Here is a 23,359-nt window from a genome sequence, read left to right on the forward strand (position 1 = left end):
AATACATTTAACCCCTTCCTCACCCCCTAGTGTTAACCCCTTCAATGCCAGTCACATTTATACAGTAATTAGTGCATATTTATAGCACTGATCGCAGTATAAATGTGAATGGCGCCAAAAATTAGTCAAAAGTGTCCGATGTTTCTGCCATAACGTCGCAGTCCCAAAAAAAAATCGCAGATCGCCGCCATTTCTAGTAAAAAAAAAATAATAAAAAATAATAATTCTGTCCCCGATTTTGTAGGCGCTATAACTTTTGCGCTTATTGCGATTTTTTTTTTTTACCAAAAATATGTAGAAGAATACATATCGGCCTAAACTGAGAAAAAAAATGTGTTTTTTTTTTTTAAATGGCATATTTACTATAGCAACAAGTAAAAAATATTGTTTTGTTTTTTTCAAAATTGTCGCTTTTTTTTTTATAGCGCAAAAAATAAAAACTGCACAGGCGATCAAATACCACCAAAAGAAAGCTCTACTTGTGGGGAAAAAAGGATGTCAATTTTGTTTGGGAGCCACGTCGCACGACCGCGCAATTGTCAGTTAAAGCGACGCAGTGCCAGAAGCTGAAATTTCACCTGGGCAGGAGGGGGGTATATGTGCCCAGTAAGCAAGTGGTTAATGCATAGGATGTATTAAGGTTAAAAAACATGAACCTTTACAACCTCAGTACCAGCACGTTTCTTCATTGGCATAAAACGAAATCACCTTTTACCACACTAGTAGTGGAACTGCAGCACCTCTCTGGACGGACACACATACAGGTTACACAACTTGTATCATTCATCTTGTTTGAGGCCGCGCTCTTCTTGTATTTTACAAGTTATAATACACACTAGTCTAGTGTGTCGGCAGAGTCGCTGGCCAGCACGCAGGCGCAGACAGCAACCCAATGCTAGCCCTGGCACAAACCACCCCCATTTCCACCCTCACGCTTAGCTTTAGATGAAACTCCTCCCCTTCCAGACGTCACGTCCGCTTTCTACACACCTCCGGAGCCGGCAGATTTAGGCCACGGTGACTTAGCAGACTGTTCCGTGTAGCTGTTGTCGGGTTTGAAGTGGTGTGGCGGCATGTTTCTCACACGCTCTGAGTATGACAGGTGAGAAATCTCCGGAGACGCAGACTGAATAGAAAACACCTTATTGGGCGTCTGGAAGCGTGCTTTGTGCGTTGTCACAGGCTGGAGCAGGTAGCAATGGGGGCATTTATTGACATGGGCCGGAGCCTGCCCGAGAGGGGTGAACAAGTGTGCTCTGGGGGAAGCCAAAGGCAGCCATGGGGTGATAACATGCAGCCAAAAAGGGGGTGCAGGTCAGGTGGCTGGGAATGCCAAGCAGCAAGGCTGGAGAGAAGTCTTATGGTGGCCATACACTCGTTGCTTTCTTTCAATTGATCTGTAGTTGATGGCTCAGTATGCCACACACGGTAAGTGGATTGCGATCGATAGATGGAAGATCCAATCACAAGTTATTGCATATCTGCTTTCACCTGGTCCTCATCAGTAAGGATGAGCTCTGGCGTGTTCGTGCAGAGCCCGCCAGGAAGTTTGCACAGCGCTGCGCTAATCACAGCCAGGGAGACATTGTCCCGATGCTCGGCTGCAGAGATCGGGAAATGTCTCCCTGGCTGTGATTAGCGCAGCGCCGTGCACACTTCCTGGCGGGCTCTGCACGTGTAGCATGCGAACACGCCAGAGCTCATCCTTACTCATCAGGTTGATTAATATACAATAGAATTTGCAAACAAAGCATCTCATTGTTGCCGATCAGTGCAACACATGGATAGTTTTTCTTCATGTTCCTTCTGACCGCAGGTTTGAAAGCATGCTGGACGCGCGTGTTTTCAGACCGACATTTCATTCTGACTTCGGGGGGCAATTTGACAGATATCTATGCGGGTACATGCAAAGGTGTCTATTGGAAGTCGCCAAAAGTAGTACAGGAACTACTTTTGGGAATCTGTGCAGCACCACAAAGTCAGCGTCACACAGATTCGGATGGTGCCATTGCCGGCAGTAGGCTGCGATTTGACATGTCAGATCGACCCAGTGTGAACGTGGGCTGAGGCTACGCTCGTGCAGACAATCTGCCGTGGTGCGAATGGCAGCGCCAGGAATCTGCTGATTTCTGTGGCTGTTTTTGACAGGTACGATGGCTAGCTGCGGCTGATCAGCCCCACATTTCTGTGTCAGGTTGTCGGTGGCCGCAGCTATTCATGGCTGTTCGCACAGACAGAGATTATTCTGTGGTGATTACTGCTGGATGTACAGAAAGTGGGGGCGGGACACAAAATCCATCCAGCAGTGATCGCTGCCGGTAATCGCTGGCTGTGCGAACATGCAGAAATGAATGGCTGCAGCTAGCTGCTCACGCATGTCAAATCACCAAGTTTCGGCCTCTGCCACTTATACCTTGGCAGAATCTCCATGCAAATGTAAATCGATTGGAATATAAGTTATGCCTGATACATATATATATGTATGTGTGTGTGTGTGTGTGTGTGTGTGTGTGTATATATATATATATATATATATATATATATATATATATATATATATATATATATATATATATATATGTTGTATTATATTGAACACCAATCAGATGATGACATCAATGAGTGGTCACCATTATAGTGATCTAGGGTGAAGAGGTTGGCAGTGAGTGAGGAGAAGGGAGGAAAGCTCCCCACACACACGTTACAATCTGCCTGTACAATCAAATTTAGGTAATACGACGACCTACTAAAATTATCCTATCGGTCTGTATTTGATCAGGCAGAATGACACTTGGTTTGATTATTTGTAAGGCGCCAAATAGAGTTCAAGAACTGCTCCTAGGCGATTTTAAAGGAGATGGAACAGTCAGATTGTTATATGTGATGAGCACTATTATAGGCACACACTACATAATTCAGCCATTAGATCTTTGTGTAGAAATGTAGTAGCTCACAATCAATTTCCTGCAGTGTCATTGTCCACGGCTGTACTATGAGGCTGCTCTTGATTTTTGGCACCGCTTTGTGTAATTTGACTGACAATGGTCCTGTCACCTGTTAACATTCTTGTTTTTTTTGTTTATTTAGGGGGGTGAACACTTTCTCTCCGGAAGGCAGACTCTTTCAAGTAGAATATGCCATTGAAGCAATCAAGGTAATTGGGCCTTCGTTTCAACTTTGCTTCTCGCTGAACTGAAAGTGAAACTGTGTTTTGCAAGTACAAGTAACACATCACTGCTGTAGAGAAGGGGATTTCTGGTTTATTGGGCCTTATAACCTACTGGTGTTTCATAGTGCATGCTGCTTTTTATTTGTATTTTTGTAAGGTTTTTATTTACAGCCTTGGATCACCATCAACTACAGTATGGAGTTGGGTGTATGGGATTGTACTGTGTTTTTTATTTTGTTTTTTTTGTGGTTGGACTGGATGGACTTGTGTCTCTTTTTTCAACCTGATTAACTATGTATTACAACGGTCTGTCTGGATTCAATACAAATTTAATTCATTACAGTAAAACCTTGGTTTGAGAGCGTTTTGCAAGACAAGCAAAATGTTTTAATAACTTTTTGCCTTGATATACAAGCGATGTCTTGATGTAAGAGTAGTGTCATGTCACAACTGAGTATAAAAAAAGAGAGGAGCCTCTAAGTGTAGCAATATGGTTATTTAAGCCTAGTACATACGATGAGATCATCAGACCAATAATCATCTGTTTTTTGTTGCATGTTAGTCGCCTATCGAAAATGAAGTTGCTCAACGTACGAAAATTCTCATACTACACAATAGAACTTCGGAAGTGATGTGTTCAATTGTTTTGTAATGTATTCTTTAACCACTTCCATACAGGGCACTTATACACCTTCCCGCCCAGACCAATTTTTTGCTTTCAGCGCTGTTGCACTTTGAATGACAATTGCGCGGTCATGCTACACTGTACCCAAACTAAATTTTATCATTTTGTACCCACAAATAGAGCTTTCTTTTGGTGGTATTTGATCACCTCTGCGATATTTATTTTCTGAAAAAATAAATAAAATTACCGAAAATTTAGAAAAAAACGTATTTTTTTTTGTTTCTGTTATAAAACATTGTAAATAAGTACGTTTTCTCCTTCACTGATGGGCACCAATGAGGTGGCACTGATGTGGTGGCATTGATGGGCACGGATAGGCGGCACGGCTGGGCACGGATAGGCGGCACGGCTGGGCATGGATGGGCACTGATAGGTGGCATGGATGGGCACTGATAGGTGGCACAGATGGGCACTATCGTATGTGTTGTACTAATGGATGCCAATCAGTGCCAAACAATGCCTGCCAATCAGTGATGCCCATTGTGGGCACTGATTGGCATCCATTGCGGCACTGATTGGCATCCATTTTTTGTGTCCTCCTCATCCCTGGTGGTCTAAAGTGGCATACTTTTTTTTTTTTTTATCCCTAGTGGTCCAGTGGGCATCCTCGGGGGGGGGCTGTGCTGATAATCGATCAGCACAAACCCCTCCCCTGTCACAGGAGCAGCCGATCGGCTCTCCTCCTACTTGCGTCTGACAGACGCGAGTAAGGAAAAGCCGATTACCGGGTTTTCCTATTTACATCGTGATGATCACGTGGTAAAGAGTCTCCGTGAGAGACTCTTTACCTTGATCGGTGTTGCGGGGTGTCAGACTGACACCCTGCAACAACGATCGCCGCGATGCGCTCCCCCGGGCACGCAGCGGCTCAGAATCCTGAGGACGTCGTATGACGTCCAGTCAGGATTCTACAACCACTTTGCCGACGTCAATTTGTCATTTGTGGGCGGCAAGTGATTAATTACTGAGCATGCGTAGTCTCGCTTTTATGATTGTTTCGGTATTGGCTGCTGAAAGCAATAACCACCAACTACATTTCTGTTATGCAGTATATATTATTACATGTGATTTATTATTATTTTTTTTTTTTTTTTTTTATGACTTGCCTTGTTTAGCTTGGCTCTACAGCCATTGGTATCCAAACTTCAGAAGGAGTATGTCTTGCAGTCGAGAAGAGAATCACATCACCTTTAATGGAGCCCAACAGCATTGAGAAGATTGTTGAGATAGATGCTCATATAGGTGACATAAATGTTGTTTTGCCTGCAAATGTTATTAAATACAAAAACCTCTTCACAACCAGGGTGAAAACAAACCAGAACAAGGTGTACCCACACCCAGGAATATAATCTGTTGCATATTACCAATTATTGGATGTGGTGGTTGCATTTGTTTTCTTTCATCTTTTTTTTTTTTCCCCCTTTTGTTTTCACCTGCTGGTCTGTCCAGTAACACACCTCCTGTAATGGAGTGCATACACTCTGGATAACGGAGCACAAGGATACCCTGAAACAGCATTGTTAGTCTGGGATAAGCAGATTTAGATACACTAGCAAACTGAAGTTGAACTCCAGCTAACACTTTATAAGCAGTTAAAAAAAAAAGAAAAGGAAATTGTAATCACCTGTCAGTAATAAAAGGTTTGCCTTAACCCTGCAACTGTTACAATAGACTTACTGGCTGGATAACCAGGTGAAAAGGAAATGAAGCCTAAAAAAAAGATTTCAGCCACGGCCTCTAAGAATTGGTAGGCTGCATTATAATTGTTTTGCTTTTGGGTTTAAAACTGCTGTAAAGTTCAAACCCAGTTTTGCAACTTTGACATGTGTTTTGTATAATTTGTACATATCATCCCAACTTCTTATGCCGCGTACACACGATCATTTTTCGGGTTGTAAAAAACAATATTTTTTAAAAATGTAATTTAAAACGATCGTGTGTGGGCTTCAGAGCATTTTTCGGGTTCTGAAAAACGACAAAAAAACATGCTCTGTTTTTTTCACGACGTTTTAAACAATGTCGTTTTTCGGGTTGTAAAAAATGATCGTGTGTGGGCTTTAACGATGTAAAAAAAACGCGCATGCTCAGAAGCAAGCTATGAGACGGGAGCGCTCATTCTGGTAAAACTACCGTTCTTAATGGGGTAAGCACATTCATCACGCTGTAACAGACAGAAAAGCGCGAATCGTCTTTTACTAACACAAATCAGCTAAAGCAGCCCAAAGGGTGGTGCCATCTGAATGGAACTTCCCCTTTATAGTGCCGTCGTACGTGTTGTATGTCACAGCGCTAGACCATTTTTTTTTTTCACTATCGTGTGTAGGCAAGGTCTTTTTAATGATGAAGTTCAAAAAACGTTGTTTTTTCTAGAGGTTGAAAAAAATCGTTTTTTTTTCAACCCGAAAAATGATTGTGTGTATGCGGCATTAGTGTATCCAGGTCGATTATACCTAGTTTTTCAGGATACATGGGCTTTCATTTGGTGATGCATGGAAATGGATATCTCTTTTGTTATGAAACAAAGTGGAATAATACCAAAAAAAAAAAGAAAATTCAACTAACTGTCATTTTTTGCCCTTACTATGGCCCACCACAATAAGGCTACTTTCACACTGTAGGGGGGTTGGAGTCAATGGCGGTAAAGCGCCTCTAAATTTAGTGCTGCTTTTCGGGTGCTAGCAGGGCGATTTTAAACCCCCCCCCCCTACTAGTGGCCAAATAAAGGGTTAAAAGCGCTGGAGCGATTTGTAGCATTTCCCATTGATTTCAATGGCGGTAAAGGAGTGGTGTATATGCCACTCCCACACCCCCCGAAAGATGTTGCTTGCAGGACTTTTTCTAACGTCCTGCAGGTGTAAGCACTGGGGCTGCAGGGGAGGTGCTTTACTGGTGCTATTTTTAGCCCAAAAGTGCCTGAAAATGCCCCAGTGTGAAGTGGTCTAACCTGCAAACTAAATCTTTCCTACGCCTGACGGTTCTGGTGATATCACACGTGTGTGCGTTATTTGTAGGGCTGCAACTAACGATTATTTTCATAATCGATTTAGTTGGCTGATTTAGTGTTTTGATCCGATTATAACCTTAAAAGTATGGTGTATTTAGTTAATATGTAAAAATAAAACTCAATTTATTCTTGAATATCTCTATGCAGTGGTAAAAATAACCAACTATATGGTTAGGAAACAAAATCTCTAATCCACTCTGAGAATAACTCTAAACTTTACTATATTATGTATGATAGACCCCCTTGTCATAGGCAGGTGTGCCTGCTGTCACACCGTTTTCGACCACAGTGACGGTAAAATTCTAAGGAGCAGAATAGAAAACTTCTTGGTCAAAGGAATTTTCTGGTGGAAAAATCGTGTAGTGCTAATGATATGAGTGTGTAAGGATCGCTCCTGGGTGGTGAAAAAACTCAAAATACACTGTAGAAAACCTCAGTGAATAAACATCCAGTAAAATGGTAAAAAAAAGCATATATGCATAACACAATATGTGATGAAGTCCCAATTGTGAATATAGACTTCCACCAATGTGATATACAGTGTAGGATAGAGTCCACAAAAATAAAACAAGTGAAGCTTCTTCATATTGGGGTGACACCAAATGGTAGAGATGGAGGAAAGAGTTGCCTGTAGTCACTCTTAACACTCTTCTCTATCATTGGTAGTAATCGGCATGGGTTTACAAAGGGTCGTTCTTGCCAGACCAATCTGTTAACATTCTATGAGGAAGTGAGCTGCCATCTAGACAGGGGAGGCCTGGGGATGAGGTGTATCAGGATTTTGCAAAAGCATTCAATGCATTTCCTCATAGACGACTAACCTACAAGCTGTCTGCAGGCATGGACCATAAGGTTTGTTCTTGGATAGAAAACTTGTTACAGGTGTGCGTCCAAAGGGTAGTGATAAATACCTGGTCTTGAGTGGTAAGTGTTGTACCACAAAGTTCTGTCTTGGGGACCAATTCTGTTTAATTTACCTCTGGGGGAATCGAGGATGGAGAAAGATCTGGGGGTCATAGTGGAAAATAGACTGTGCAATCGCATGCAATGTCAAGCTGCAGCTACCAAAGCGGGCAGAATATTAGCATGCATAAAAAAGGGGATGTACTTTAGAGATAAAACTATAGACCTGCCACTTTATCAAACTCTGGTCCGACTACATCTGGAGTATTCCATCCAGTTCTAGTCACTGGTCCTCAGAAGCGATGTGCTGGAGAGGGTACAAAGAAGGGCAACTAAATTTTAAATAATGGAGATGGAGGACCTCAAATACGAGGAGCAACTACAAGCACTAAATTTATTCTCGCTGGAAAAAAGATGCTTGAGAGGGGACATGATGGCAATTTACAAATGCCTCAATAGTGACCCCTGCATAGGAAAAAAGCTATTTAATCTCAATGGGTGTAAGAGGACCCGGGGCCACACAATGAGATTGGAGGAGAAGCGGTTTAATTTTAAGCAGCACAGGGTTTTTTTTTTTCACTGTCGGGACGGTAAGAATGTTGAATGCTCTTCCAGAAGTGGTGGTGTCAGTGAGCAGTATTTGATATTTTTTAAAAGACTCTTGGACGCGCATTTTAAAGAACACAACATACAGGCATATAGGAAATTTATTATTGACGCTGATACATACACCTACACAGGTTGAACTGGATTGACTGTTTTTATAGAACTTTACCTACTGTGTAAACTTCAAATAAAGTTCATATAAAAATGAGCGGTGTGATGCAATAAATCCTGCTCCACACTTTGCCCCCCCCCCCCCCCCCAGTGCAGCTGGCAACACGGAGTGGTTGCTGCTGCTCTGTTGCAGTGTGAATTGGTCCTAAGCAAGCAGTTAAACACCTTTCACATTGGTGGTGGGTTTTTTTTAGTCGCTTTAGCGCAAAAAATGGCACCTGTACAGCGCCTGAAAAAAGCCTCATCGTCGATTCCTGTGAAAGTCTGAGTGCTTTCACACTGTGGCACTATGCTGGCAGGACGTCAAAAGTCCTGCAAGCAGCTTTTTGAGGCGTTTAGGAGCGGTGTATACACTGCTCCTAATACGCCCCTTCCCATTGCAATCAATGGGAAGTGCCTGCAAAGCACCTTGGCTGTGGCGCTTTGTGGGTGCTTTTAAACACTTTGTTCAGCCGCTAGGGTGGGTTAAAAGCGCCCTGCTGGTGCCTGAAAAATGCTGGCAAAGAGCCCATCATTTTTTGGGCACTGGCAGTGTGAAAGGGCTCTTTAGATAGTGTAAACTGTTCTACAATGTAACAGTGGGGTACCAAAAGTTCTCCCATCTTAGTCATGATATATAAAATTGATGTATGCTTTGCCAACTAATATACACCATGCTGTGTGCCCAGATCCATGTGCAATATTGCAGCCCTCAAAAAATCCACTCGCATTTTGTGAGTGGATTTTGAGGGCTGGCGAGAAGGGCTGCCTGAAACCCCCAGGGGGGACGAGCACCGCCGATCAGAGGGGAAGAGAGGAGAGCCGCCGGCTGCATGATCAGAGCAGGGAACATCACAGCTTTCATTTTAATAGCTGTGTGTTCTGTGCGCCGTCACATAAGCCCTTCCTCTTTTTCTGGGACTTTGATAGACAGATCACCGTCCAATCCTAGGACAGGTGATGTATCAAAGTTCCCCGGACAAGAGGAGGGGCTTATGTGACGGCGCGCCGCAGGGGAACACACAGCTATTGAATCGAAAGCTGTGATGTTCCCTGCTCTGATCATCCAGCCGACTGCTCTCTTCTTTCCCGACACGGGCTGCATTGTGGGCACGGGCTGCATTGGTGGACACGGGCAGGCGGCATTGGTGGGCACGGATAAAGTTGTTAATATTTATATAACTTAATTCTGCATAAAACAGAATTAAGTTATTCAAAACAAAACATAAAAGTAGTGTCATTTCATGAGATCATTTATGAGGGCGGGTTTAGGGACGAGATTAGAAGCGGGGCATGGTAAGGGGTTAGGCGGAGCAACTGGTGGCGAGTAACCCTTGAGGCCTTGCTAGTAGTTTGGGACTTGAAATTTTGAGCCCTGCAATATTGTATGTATTTTCATATATTTTCAGTTTTGTTACAACTGATAAACTAGGAAAAATATGCTGCCAGTACTATAAATGACTTTGTCTGTGACTGTTCATCTATGTAAATGAGCCATAATTGTTCCACTTTAAAGTATGATGTGCCATTATATATTGATAATCCTATTTTCATAGGGTAATTGGGAAATAGAGAAACTTTATAACTTTTACCCTTTTTATATTCATGTTTTCTTATAGGCTGTGCTATGAGTGGGTTAATTGCAGATGCAAAGACCTTAATTGATAAAGCTCGAGTTGAAACACAGGTATACATATATATCTGAATTGTTAAATATGTGTTGGTGAAAGAACTCATTGTTCATGATTCTTTTTTTCTCCTCCAGAATCACTGGTTTACTTATAATGAAACCATGACTGTAGAAAGTGTCACACAGGCAGTCTCTAATTTAGCGCTACAATTTGGAGAGGAGGATGCTGACCCTGGAGCCATGGCAAGTACTGTAGCGACTGCATGGCGTCTTCTGTCTTGTGACTTTTTTGGATTCGCCATTTTCCTCAGTTGTTAAGAAGCCATTTGTGACATATTTTTAAAATTTGTTTCTCTTATTATTTTAGAGTCGTCCATTTGGAGTTGCTCTTCTTTTTGGTGGTGCAGATGAGAAAGGGCCTCAGCTGTAAGTGTTGCCTTTAACCATATGTGCATGCTTTTAACTATCATTTAACTTGGTGATGTTTGTATTTCTAGTTAATCCACTTTTAATGTCATTTAGTTTTCACATGGATCCTTCTGGAACTTTTGTTCAGTGTGATGCCCGGGCCATTGGCTCTGCTTCTGAAGGGGCTCAGAGCTCACTACAGGAGGTTTATCATAAGGTAAGATTGAAGTGTTGCATGTTAACTGGTTTCCGCGTGCCCTTTAGCAAGATGACACTGGTGGAAACATCTTGTTGATTTGGGTGAATGTCATATGAAGTCCTCCTTGATCGCACCCCACGTGGGGACACGTAACGGCGCGGTTTGTCACTGGCTGCGTTCACCAAACACAGCCGATAACTGGTCCGCTGCCGGTACCATGTGACTGCTGTAACCAATCGCAGCAAGTCACATGGTAGTTGTAAACAATGGATGGCGTCCTTTCAAGTCATCCATTGTATTCAATTGTGTTGCTAGCTATGATTGGTCAGTGTGACCACATGGTACAGACTGGGACAATCGCAGCCCATCTGTACCATGTGATTATCTCTGGCTAATCCCAACAAAATCTATTTCATTCAGTAAAATGGGGTCAGTGTCACTACTGGTAGCACAAGGCAATACTTGGACCCTATAAAGGTTGCACAGGCAGTCCAACTCCTCCAGGATGGCACATCAATACGTGTCATTGCCAGAAGGTTTGCCGTGTCTCCCAGCACAGTCTCAAGAGCATGGAGGAGATTTCAGGAGACAGGCAGTTACTCTAGGAGAGCCGGACAGAGCCGTAGAAGGTTCTTAACCCATCAGCAGGACCGGTATCTGTTCCTTTGTACAAGGAGGAACAGGATGAGCACTGCCAGAGCCCTACAAAATGACCTCCAGCAGGCCACTGGTGTGAATATCTCTGACCAAACAATCAAACACTTCATGGAGGTGGCCTGAGGGCCCGACGTCCTCTAGTGTGCTCTGTGCTCACTGCTGGACACTGTGGAGCTCGATTTGGCATTTTCCATTGAACACCAGAATTGGCATGTCCGCCACTGGTGCCCCATGCTTTTCACAGATGAGAGCATTTTCACCCTGATGGTCTGGGGAGGCATATCCATGGAGGGACGCACAGACCTCTACAGGCTACACAATGGCACCCTGACTGCCATTAAGTATCGGTACACCCTGCACTTGGAAGTCAGAAGTGGACATCTTGTTACACCAAGCCCATATAGTCTGGGCTGGGTGTAACAAGATGTCTGCTGATGCCAAGTGCATGCAGGGTGTACCAAGATGGGCGTCACAGCTTAGCATTTAAAAATCCTTCCTTATGTCATTTATTGCAGCGTGTCAGTGCCATAAGTGCCAACTATCTGTGACGCCCATCAGTGCCAGCCAACTGTCAGTCCCATCAGTGCCAGCCATCAGTCAAACTGTCACATGACATTAAAAAAAGAATCGGTATCGGCGAGTACATGGGGGGGGGGGGGGGAGTATCGGTACTTGAACTCGGTCTTAAAGTGGTATCAGGACAACCCTAATTGATATCATTGAATGGCCCCCACGCTCACCTGACCTAAATCCAAAAGAACACCTCTGGGACATTGTTTCAGTCCATCCAGTGCCGCCAGGTTGCACCTCAGTCTGTTCAGGAGCTCTCTGATGCTCTGGTCCAGATCTGGGAGGAAATACCCCAGGACACCATCCGTCTCATTGGGAGCATGACCTGATGTCGTCAGGCATGCATACAAGCACTTGGGGCCATACAAACTACTGACAACCATTTTGAGGAGTTGCAATGAAATTTCAACAAAATGGACTAGCTTGCTGCATAATTTTTTCACTTTGATTTTTGGCGTGTCTTTGAATTCAGCCCTCTGTAGGTGGGGTGCATCTCCCCCTCACCCTAATACCTACCTGAGCTCCCTCTTGATCCAACGATGTTGCATGAGAAACTCTGCTGTCTGGGACTCTTCCTTCTTATTGGCTGAGACGGCAGTGAAGTGCCATTTGCTCCCGCTGCTATTAGTCAGTTGGCCAATGAGGAGAGTAGGGGGGGGGGGTGAATTTGGGCCTTAGCTCCGTGTCTGAATAAACACAAGTAGCTGAGTCTCAGGTCAGGGGTGCACCCATAGCAAGCTGCTTGTTGTGAGCGAACTGAACCGGAGGGAGGGGCCAGGAGCGCCGAAGAGGGACATAAGAAAAGGATCTGGGCTGCTCTGTGCAAAACTACTACACAGAGCAGGTAAATATAACAAGGTTTTTTTATTTTTAACAAGGCAAATAACGAGAATTTAGTATCGCTTTAATACCTACCTGTCCAGTGGGGCTTAACTTCACCTTGTAAATGCTTATGGCTGCTGAAAAATCTTCTGCATTCTATACTTTTCTAGGTGTTGGATGCCGTTTCCCCCCCCCTCAGCATTCATCGGTTCCATCTGCAGACCCCTAAGTCACTACTACATTGCTTAAGGGACCTATGGGGTGGGATACCAGGCATTAGAAGTGTGCCAGAGAAACAGATACAAAGGGACAATGCAGGGGAATTTGACTAAAAATGTATGCATTTTTACATTGTCTGAATGGTGAGTGAGTGAAAAACTTATATAGCGCAGCTACATGCGAACTGAATCGCCTCTGGGCGCTGTAACCATAACCGTGGGTAAAACCCTTTGACCTCAGAAGAGAAGGGTTTTAACCCCTCTCCTGAAGGCCAAGTGGTCCACCTCCAGACGGATGGCAGTTGGTAGAGCATTCGAGGTCCCTAGACTGCAAACCTTCGATCTCCTTTGGACTTGTACCTGGCCTTGGGTATCTGGACAAGGTTTTGATTGGTGGATTGCAGAATACGATTGGGGTTATGGGCTTTTATTTTTTCGGATAGATATTGGGGGGCTTTTCATTGGATGCACTTATGCATTAGGCAAAGTGCTTTGAAGGATATTCTGTCTTTTACCGGCAACCAATGAAGGGATCTCAGAGAAGGTGAGATTGATTCCCATGTTTTTTTGCCGGTCACTAATCGAGCGGCCGTATTTTGAACGACTTGCAGACGAGTGATTTGGAATTTATAGTAGAAAGAAATGTTTGGACATCTGATTTGAAATGTAGGGAGTCCGAGGTAGAGGGCATTTGCATAGTCAAGTCTTGAATTGATAATTGTTCCCACCACCACTGCAATGTCTTCTTTCGGGATAAAGGGGAGTAACCTGCGTAGTAGGCGCAGCAGATGGTGCGATCCGCTGACCACTGACCCTTTTTGTGCATCTATTGTCATGTTGGTATCAAAGATGACTCGGAGACTTTTGACTTTGGAGCTAGGGATGATGATTTTACTGAGAATGGGCGGGGGTGACCAAGTTGTCTTTGGATGATTTTTCCCAAGTTCTGTTTTCGAACAGTTGTGTTTGAGATAACTCGTTGTCATCCAGTTTTCTATCAGAGTAAGGCATTTCTCAAGTCTGAGAGAATGATCCTTTTTTTTATTGCATATGCGAAAATACAGTTGTGTATCATCCGCATAAGAGTGATAGAGTAACTTCTGGTTGCTAATGATTTCAAAGAGAGGGCGGAGATAAATATTGAACAGAACAGGCGACAAAGGAGATCCTTGAGGGACTCCACATGATACCGTCCGTTTTTCAGAAGTGAATGGCCCCAGTTTTGCTCATTGTGATCGGTTTTCCAAGAAGGAGGAGAACCAAGCTAAATAACCTTCCGTGACTCCGGCTACTTCAGTTAGCCGAGTCAGTAGTAATCCATGGTCTACTGTGTCACAAGCAGCGCTTGGGTCCAACAGTACCAGAAGACAAGCTTCTCCTTCGTCTGCTGCCTCAAGGGCATCATCCCATATTTTGAGCAGCGCTGTTTCTGTTCCATGACCAGGACGGAAACCCGATTGAAACGGATCGAGTAATTTATGGGTGTCTAGATGAAATTGTAGCTGTTGTACCACTTCTTTCTCCATTACCTTGAAGACATTTAGGCCTGTTATGGGTCGTTTGAATTGAATCTTTTGTGTCGAGGGTGTTTTTTTTTTTTTTTTTTTTTTGGATAGCTTTTATTATCCCTTGTTTCAGCAAGGAGGGCACCGTGCCCTCCTTAAATGATTTGGTTTAAGAGTTGCGTGATAGATGGTGCCAATATGTCGGCACACTCTTTCAGCAGTTTGGTGGGGATGATATAATTTGGCGCTGAGCTGTTTCACAGAGTACCGATGATATTTTTAGTGGCCTCGATGGAAATTGGTTTTAGGGTGAAATTGATTGGGATGGTTTTATGTGGGTGTTTGGTTTGAGCTTTGGGAAGGGGTTGCTGACGGTTCTATTTTGCTGAATACTTGCACAGATTTTTTCAATTTTATTGATTAAATAATTCGATAATTCGTTGCAAAATTCTTGTAAATTGGAATTGGGAGCCTCTAAACAAACCAAGTTCATAGTCTGAGTGACCAGTTTGAAGAGTTCGCTGGGGCAGTTTAGGGCATTTGCGATGTTGTTGGAAAAGTTTTTTTTTTTTTTGTCCATAAAGATTTCTTTGTGGTATTTCTTGGTTGTTATCTTATAAGCGGTGTGGTTTTTCTCTGAAGAGCTTCTTTTCCAAGCAGCTTCTGCTCTTCTACGCTCTTGCTTAAGCAACAATAGTTGGTTATTAAACCAGCTGGCATTGTTTTTCCAGATGCATGTTTTGGTGCTACTAAGTTAGCTGACTGTAGTAGAGCCTTGTTGATGGCATTGAGTGTATCTGTGGCAGTTTGCTGTTGTTGGATTATTTTTATTTTGTTCCCTAGTGTTGTTTTGAAGAGTTCTGAGTGGAGCTTCTTCTGAGATCTAGTCCAGTGAGTTGTCACTGGTTTTGTCGTTGTTTTTTTTTTTGGGGGGGGGGGGGGGGGTTTGGTAATTGTAAATTTAATAGCATGATGATCTGTCCATGGTTGTGGCTCATTTTTCCACGACGTCGATATCAACATCTTGTTTGAAAATGAGATCGAGCGTATAACCTGAGGTATGAGTGGGCCCATGTACTAGTTGCTGCAGACCTAATCCTTCCAGGTGGTCGATGCATGCGTCGGCGACGGGGTCCAGTGAGGAGTTGGCCCAGAGGTTGAAGTCACCAAGCATCAAAAGGTGTTTGATGTTTTAGAGGGTATAGGTGGAGATGAACTCTGTTGGTGACGTGAGAAGGTGCGATTTTGGACCGGGAGGTCTATAGCAGAGAAGAATGTGTCTTAGGGATTTGTTTGCAGTTGCAGCGTGAGGGTTTCCATGAATGGAAGCGAGGGTGAGTAGGGACTATTGGAGGAGGGTGAACTGTTGGGGGTGTAGTAAGGGTGTAGTAAGATGGCTGCCGAACTGGGGACTAGGCCCAAACTGATGGTAGAGGTTGTGGGGGGACAATGTGAGGTGGTCGGGGTCCTCCAGGGACACCGGGGAGGTGGTGGTCTATGTGGGGGGACTTGGTGGAGTTGATTAAATTTTACGGGGCGGGTGTGCGGCGCTCCGCTAGGTTCCGGTTGAAGCCGGGGACTTTCCTAGCTGTGGCCGCCGCGGATGCAGATGGCTGGAGCGGCGGTGGGGAGAGGGGTGAGGGTTGTGATTGGCCGGAGCGGGGGCTTGCAGGGAGAGACTGAGGGGGTTTGCAGATTAGCGAGGAGAGGCAATTAGGCTGTTCCTCCGTCGGGTCACAGCAGCGGGTTATCCTGAAAAGGACGGCCGCGGACTGTCCCAAAGGAGGAGGCTGATGATCAGGGGAGGAGACAGGGCTTACCTTGGGGGTTGCTGAACGGGGCTGCCTGCGGGAGGGGGACGGTGGAGGGCACGCCAGACAGGGGGCAGGAGGAGGTCCTGAGTCCTGGTTGTTTGTACTGTGTCCGCAGCAGTGGAGAGCTGGGAGGACCTTGCCTAGCTGATCTGGCCCTGGGGAGAGCCGACTCGTTTGAGAGCGTCCTGCTCTCTCTATCCCTGGGGTGAGCAGACTAAGGTGAGAGCGTCCTGCTGCACCGCTGAACTAGGGAGTGTCCATCAGCGTTTGAAAATTGGTTTTTTTTTCTCACAATATGTGAGTACATGCATCATATAGTAATTCTAGTGAATACTGGTGTTAAAACCAACTGCAACTAATCGGCTTTAAGGTATTTTCTAGGGCTTGGTCTGTATAGGCTACAATACTTCTTTTGCTATATGATATTACATTGGCATGCAGTAGTTGGGGAGACGGTAAACAATATAGCAGGGGTTGTGTTCCTTTGGTGCGTAAGTAGATAGTTGGTGATTAAAGTGGTTGGTTGTAAAGGTAGAAGGGGGGTGGGTGTGTTTTTTTTTTTTTTTTTATACAGTGCCTTGCGAAAGTATTCGGCCCCCTTGAACCTTTTGCCACATTTCAGGCTTCAAACATAAAGATATAAAACTAATTTTTTTTGAAGAATCAACAAGTGGGACACAATCATGAAGTGGAACAAAATTTATTGGATATTTCAAACTTTTTTAACAAATAAAAAACTGAAAAATTGGGTGTGCAAAATTATTCAGCCCCTTTACTTTCAGTGCAGCAAACTCTCTCCAGAAGTTCAGTGAGGATCTCTGAATGATCCAATGTTGACCTAAATGACTAATGATGATAAATAGAATCCACCTGTGTGTAATCAAGTCTCCGTATAAATGCACCTGCACTGTGATAGTCTCAGAGGTCCGTTTAAAGCGCAGAGAGCATCATGAAGAACAAGGAACACACCAGGCATGTCCGAGATACTGTTGTGTAGAAGTTTTTAAAGCTGGATTTGGATACAAAAAGATTTCCCAAGCTTTAAACATCCCAAGGAGCACTGTGCAAGCGATAATATTGAAATGGAAGGAGTATCAGACCACTGCAAATCTACGAAGACCTGGCCGTCCCTCTAAACTTTCAGCTCATACAAGGAGAAGACTGATGAGAGATGCAGCCAAGAGGCTCATGATCACTCTGGATGAACTGCAGAGATCTACAGCTGAGATGGGAGACTCGAGACTCCATAGGACAACAATCAGTCGTATACTGCACAAATCTGACCTTTATGGAAGAGTGGCAAGAAGAAAGCCATTTCTTAAAGATATCCATAAAAAGTGTTGTTTAAATTTTGCCACAAGCCACCTGGGAGACACACCAAACATGTGAAAGAAGGTGCTCTGGTCAGATGAAACCAAAATCAAACTTTTTGGCAACAATACAAAACGTTATGTTTGGCGTAAAAGCAACACAGCTCATCACCCTGAACACACCATCCCCACTGTCAAACATGGTGGTGGCAGCATCATGGTTTGGGCCTGCTTTTCTTCAGCAGGGACAGGGAAGATGGTTAAAATTGATGGGAAGATGGATGGAGCCAAATACAGGACCATTCTGGAAGAAAACCTGATGGAGTCTGCAAAAGACCTGAGACTGGGACGGAGATTTGTCTTCCAACAAGACAATGATCCAAAACATAAAGCAAAATCTACAATGGAATGGTTCACAAATAAACATATCCAGGTGTTAGAATGGCCAAGTCAAAGTCCAGACCTGAATCCAATCGAGAATCTGTGGAAAGAACTGAAAATTGCTGTTCACAAACGCTCTCCATCCAACCTCACTGAGCTCGAGCGGTTTTGCAAGGAGGAATGGGCAAAAATTTCAGTTTCTCGGTGTGCAAAACTGACAGAGACATACCCCAAGCGACTTACAGCTGTAATCGCAGCAAAATGTGGTGCTACAAAGTATTAACTTAAGGGGGCTGAATAATTTTGCACGCCCTATTTTTCAGTTTTTTATTTGTTAAAGTTTGAAATATCCAATAAATTTCGTTCCACTTGATTGTGTCCCACTTGTTGATTCTGAAAAAAAAAAAATTGTTTTATATCTTTATGTTTTGAAGCCTGAAATGTGGCAAAAGGTCGCAAAGATTAAGGTGGCCGAATACTTTCGCAAGGCACTGTATCTTAAAGCAGAGTTCCAGTCTTTTTTTCAGTTTATTAAAGGGGTTGTGAAGGTACCTTTTTTTTTTTTTTTTTTTCTCCTTTTCCCTAAATAGCTTCCTTTACCTTAAGTACAGTCCTCCTTCACATGCCTCATCCTTAGATTTTGCTTTTAAATGTCTTTATTTCTTCTGAGAAATCCTCACTTCATGTTCTGGGACATTTAAAAGCAAAATCGAAGGATAAGGTAAGTGAAGGAGGACTGCACTAAGGTAAAGGAAGCTATTTAGGGGAAAAAACGTTTTCCTTAACAACCCCTTTAAAGCGGGTGGAACTCCGCTTTTAATATCTTCTGTGCATTAAGATAAGTCTGTGTGCAGCAGCCCCCCTAAAACTTACCTGAGGTCCCTTACTGTCCAGCGATGTCCACAAGTGTCTCAGCTGTCCGAGATTTTTCCCTCCTGATTGGCTGAGACACAGCAGTGGTGCTATTGGCTGTCATTGATCTCAACTGGGAGAGGGGGCAGGGCCGGATCTTTGTCTGAATGGACACAGGTAGCTGTGACTGACAATAGCAAGCTGCTTGCTGTGGGAGCACTGAACAGGAGAGAGGGGCCAGGATCACAGAAGAGGAACCGGGCTGCTCTGTGCAAATCCACTGCAACGTGTTTGTAAAGTTTTTTTTTTTTTTTTTTTTTTTTTTGTCCTATAAAAAATAACAATCACTTTAAAGCGGAGGTCCACCCACCACTGCAAAAATTAAAAGCCAGCAGCTACACATACTGCAGCTGCTGACTTTTTTTTTTAATGGGACACTTGCCTGTCCTGGAGTCCAGCGATGTCCGCAACGCAGCTAATGTTTCCATCAGCTGTCGGGTGCTGCCACCATAGCCAGTAAGGGAACCTGGTAGTGAGGCATTACGGCTTCACACCGGGTCCCTACTGCACATGCGTGAGGCACCCGCTGTGCTCTCCTCATGGCGTGGGGGAAGGAGAAGGGAGATGAGCGGTGATGTCAACGGCTGTGGCCGAGACTCCCAGAAGTGGGGACAGGATACCTTTTTCAAAGATGGGTCGGGTTTGTAAACTGCTTGCAGCAATCAAGGGGGTTATTGAAGATCAAAGACCCAAGGCGTGTCGACTAACTTTGACACATTTGACACTTTGTTGCTTACTCATAAGCCCCAGTGATAAAGCACTGACACTTGTGTCTTTGGTCTTCTTTAGTTGTTGCAAAACATTTTTATTATTCATCTAAGTTTTCGCCGAGGCAAAGGTGCTCCAAGCTGCAGCAGATAAATTGAGGTAGGTTATGCTTAAAGCAACTGCTGTAGGTAACTTGATTTCACATATACTATACATTAACTTGTGTGTTTTTTTTTTTTTTTTTTTCCCGTCTTTCCCAGTCAATGACTCTGAAAGAAGCCATTAAATCATCGCTCACAATCCTAAAACAGGTGATGGAAGAAAAATTGAATGCCATAAACATTGAGGTATAGTATCAAAACTTTTTTTGCATTGGGTTTGAAATTCAACCATCCATTTTATTTTTGTTATTGGTGAAATCGGCTGGTTTGTGTCCCCTATTGGGCTTGTGTGTACATATTGTGCCAACATGAGCTTTTCTTGTAGCCCTTGGCAACCAACAGTTTTAAATGGAATTTTTGCTATGGGTGATTTATTTTTTGCATATTTTTCTTGATTATGTAGTGGGTATCTTACTTACTACATTACCAAGAAGAGAATGCAAAACAAATAAAAATCACCCATAGGAAAAAATATTTAAAACTGTCATAGCTCCTGGCTTTATTACTTTCACCTTGGACTTATGCTCCTCATGTTGTTTCAGTTCCTCTGTTCTATTCTATGTAAAATATTAAACAGGGAATATTTTTGATGCAAACATCTTAACCACTTATTTTCTAGCGAAAAATAAATAAATTACTCAGAACCCCCAAACATATATAATAATTTTTAGCAAAGAGCATAGAGAGTAAAATGGTGGCCATTGCAGTTTGTTGGGTCACCAGGTATTTGTGCAGCAATTTTTCAAATGCGTGTTAAAAAAATAATACTTTAATGCAAAAAAAACACAATATATAACCCAATTTTTTGGTAAAATATAACAGATGTTGCGCCAAGCAAATAGATGCCTAGCAATGGCATGCTTTAAAATTTACGCATACTCGTGGAATGGCGCCAAACTTCTGTACTTAATCTCAATAGGCTAAGCTTTTAATTTTTTTTACAGGTTACCAGTTCTAGAGTTGAAGGATTTTTAGTGCATGAATTCCAGGTTCCATGTGGTGTTAACACAGTTTACATATGCTGGCGCAAACAATGTATGTGTTCTTATCTGCATGCCAGAACGGGGGTGCCATTTTATTTTTACACTTTACATTTTTTTTTTTTTTTTATCGCTTTTGTAATATATAGGAATAAGGCATGACGAGTTCTCTTTATGGCGACTTCTGGGGTTAAAAAGACCCTAGATATCTTCTCTACCCTGGGAAAGTAGGAGATTTAAAAAAAATAAAATAGTTCTCTGCTTTTCAGGGGGAAAAACTGGCAGTGTTTACATCTGCCAGAGTGGGGACCATCCAGTCCACAGTAGGCACTACTGAGCCGCTGCTGGATCAGATCTCCAGCTTCCTGATCGCACAGGAGAGCCCGGGGGGAGCCACATCCAGTGGCTAAACATCCTCTAGGATGGCTTCTACATTAGAGGGAATTGCAGGCATCATTCAGATATCACCACTTTAACCTAAGGACCTTAATTGACATCCTACGGATGGGAAGTGGTTAATTGCTGTAGATTGCTGGAATTTTTTTTTTTTTTTAAAGTGAACCCTGTAAAAAAAAAAAAAAAAAAAGAGAGTTAATACTCCCTTGTGATGCCGCTAATCTGCCCTGGTGCAGAGCTACAGTGGCTGGCTGAAGAATCTTTAGCATCCAACACTTTGGAAATCTTAGGCCCCATGCACACGAGACGCTAAACTCGAGTTCAGAGGCATTTGGGCATTTTTTTCAACTGCCCTTGAACACATTTAATGTTATCCTATGTGTCCATACACACGATCACGTTTTTTGGCGTTTCAAAGCAGTTGGGTTTAGGGCCGTTTTTCGAAACCCAAAATTTTGGGTTCAGAAGCTTTCGGCTTTTGCATTTTAGACGCAAATCGCGGCAAAACGCCGCTAATCGCGGCAAAATTTGGCACAAATAGTTTGATTCTGAGCTTGGGGAGGGTCTGCAGTGTTTTGGTGATAAACGCTGACAGCCGCAAATCGCGGCAAAACTCAGCGCAATTCGCGGCAAAAACGGGCGTTTTAAATGCCGGTTTTTGCCTTTGAAAAGCTGAGATTAGAGGCGTTTGTAATAGCGTCTCGTGTGCATGGGGCCTTAGATGCCTAGTTCCATTCTGCATGCTCTGGATCAATTTGCTGGCCCCCATCTAACTGTAGTGATGTAGAGGCAAGAGGGGTAATGGCTAATTCTGCTCAGTTCTCAAGTCGGTGTATGCATTAAGCATATTCCAGTATTTTCAGTGGCTAGAACCATACTCAACCTGTTGTAGGCACCCTGTCAGCCCTGGGCAATGTTTACTATAGAGCTTTTACCTATATGGCAGTAGTAAATGTTCTGGTGAAATCCTGTTTTATTAGGTTAGAAAAAAAAAAGTTTCCCTTTTTAAAAAGTCTTACAAATGGCTTGTATATGTACTGTTTTTGCATTCTCTTTCTATGTTTTAAGCTCCCTGCCACGTTCAGGAAGTGAACTTGCATTCCTCCACTTATAGGAAAGCCTCCACTCTAATTTCCAAGGCTATTAAAAAGAACAGAATGCTTTTTTTTTTCATTCTGCTACGTGAAGGGGTATCCAATGAGCTATTCTGGTTACAGGTGTCTATATTTGGGGCATTGCAGTTGCAGAGATTCTTTGTTGACATCAATCACACTCACAGCAGCTGCTCAATCCATCATCGGCTTGTTCTTCCCCTCCCACTCACAAACGTCCTTTTTCTATCTTAACAGCTTGCAACGATAGAGCCTGGAAAGAAATTTCATATGTACTGTAAGGAGGAGCTAGAAGAAGTTATAAAGGACATTTGAACATCATGATTGGACTACCAGAGCAGATTGGACCACAACTACCACATCTTGCTTTAATTTCCCACTTTTTTTTATGATTTTTGTCTGTATTTAGATGCAGGTTTAAGTTGTTTCAATAAAACTTTCTTACTCTTAAAAGCTGCACTTTATATTTGGCTGATTTTGTTCTTGGGGTCACTGACACAATTAGTGAGGGAGTGTATAAAATCCTATGAAGCGCTGCATAGAAACCGATCGGCTTCCAGCTTTTATTGTGAAAGTGTAATTGAACAAGCTGAAGTTAGAAACGGATATGCTCCCGTGCAACACTGCACCAGATTTTAAGTGCTTCAGTTATAGCAAATCTCCCCCATTTTGTAGTTTTACCACAGATTATAAAAATCATTCCTTAGTGGATGTAAACGCTAATATATATTTTTTTTGTTTAACTTTTTGCCATAAATGAATGCATTTTAATGTAAATATACATACTGCTGGTCTGTGGGAGTGGCTTAGGACTGGAGAATAGTAGGCAGAGAGGTGATGTCACACAATTCCCCTGTTATACACGCCCTCCAGCTTGGGCTCAAGAGAGTACAGCACAACTATCTGATATCATTATGCCTGTGGGCATGTCTCCTGAGTATATCCAGGGGAATTCACAGGGGCCAATGACTGCCAGCTCTGCTTACAGCACAGGATCTATGCTAATCGTGAGAAAGCTGGAAGGAAGGGGCTAATGGTAAAACATCCAAGAATGCTGCA

General features: G+C 43.3%; 1 protein-coding gene across 1 annotated transcript; it reads left to right on the plus strand.

The window, feature by feature from the left end:
• The first annotated feature begins 950 nt into the window (after positions 1 to 950).
• PSMA5 (proteasome 20S subunit alpha 5) lies at positions 951 to 22,757 on the plus strand. The gene is made up of 9 exons (XM_040337650.1): positions 951 to 1,102; positions 3,088 to 3,154; positions 4,970 to 5,096; positions 10,137 to 10,204; positions 10,283 to 10,390; positions 10,515 to 10,573; positions 10,670 to 10,772; positions 19,912 to 19,998; positions 22,538 to 22,757. The coding sequence occupies exons 1-9, from the start codon at positions 1,074 to 1,076 to the stop codon at positions 22,613 to 22,615; spliced, it is 726 nt and encodes a 241-aa protein (XP_040193584.1). The 5' UTR covers positions 951 to 1,073; the 3' UTR covers positions 22,616 to 22,757.
• Positions 22,758 to 23,359: the final 602 nt, after the last annotated feature.

The sequence above is a fragment of the Rana temporaria genome, chromosome 2 (assembly GCF_905171775.1).
Source record: "Rana temporaria chromosome 2, aRanTem1.1, whole genome shotgun sequence".
Taxonomy (NCBI): domain Eukaryota; kingdom Metazoa; phylum Chordata; class Amphibia; order Anura; family Ranidae; genus Rana; species Rana temporaria.

Excerpts from the sequence above, each read along its gene's own strand:
- PSMA5 (XM_040337650.1), top strand. The coding sequence starts at position 1,074 with ATGTTTCTCACACGCTCTGAGTATGACAG. Across the intron at positions 1,103-3,087 it reads ACACGCTCTGAGTATGACAG|GGGGGTGAACACTTTCTCTC; the intron begins GTGAGAAATCTC and ends TTGTTTATTTAG. Across the intron at positions 3,155-4,969 it reads ATGCCATTGAAGCAATCAAG|CTTGGCTCTACAGCCATTGG; the intron begins GTAATTGGGCCT and ends TGCCTTGTTTAG.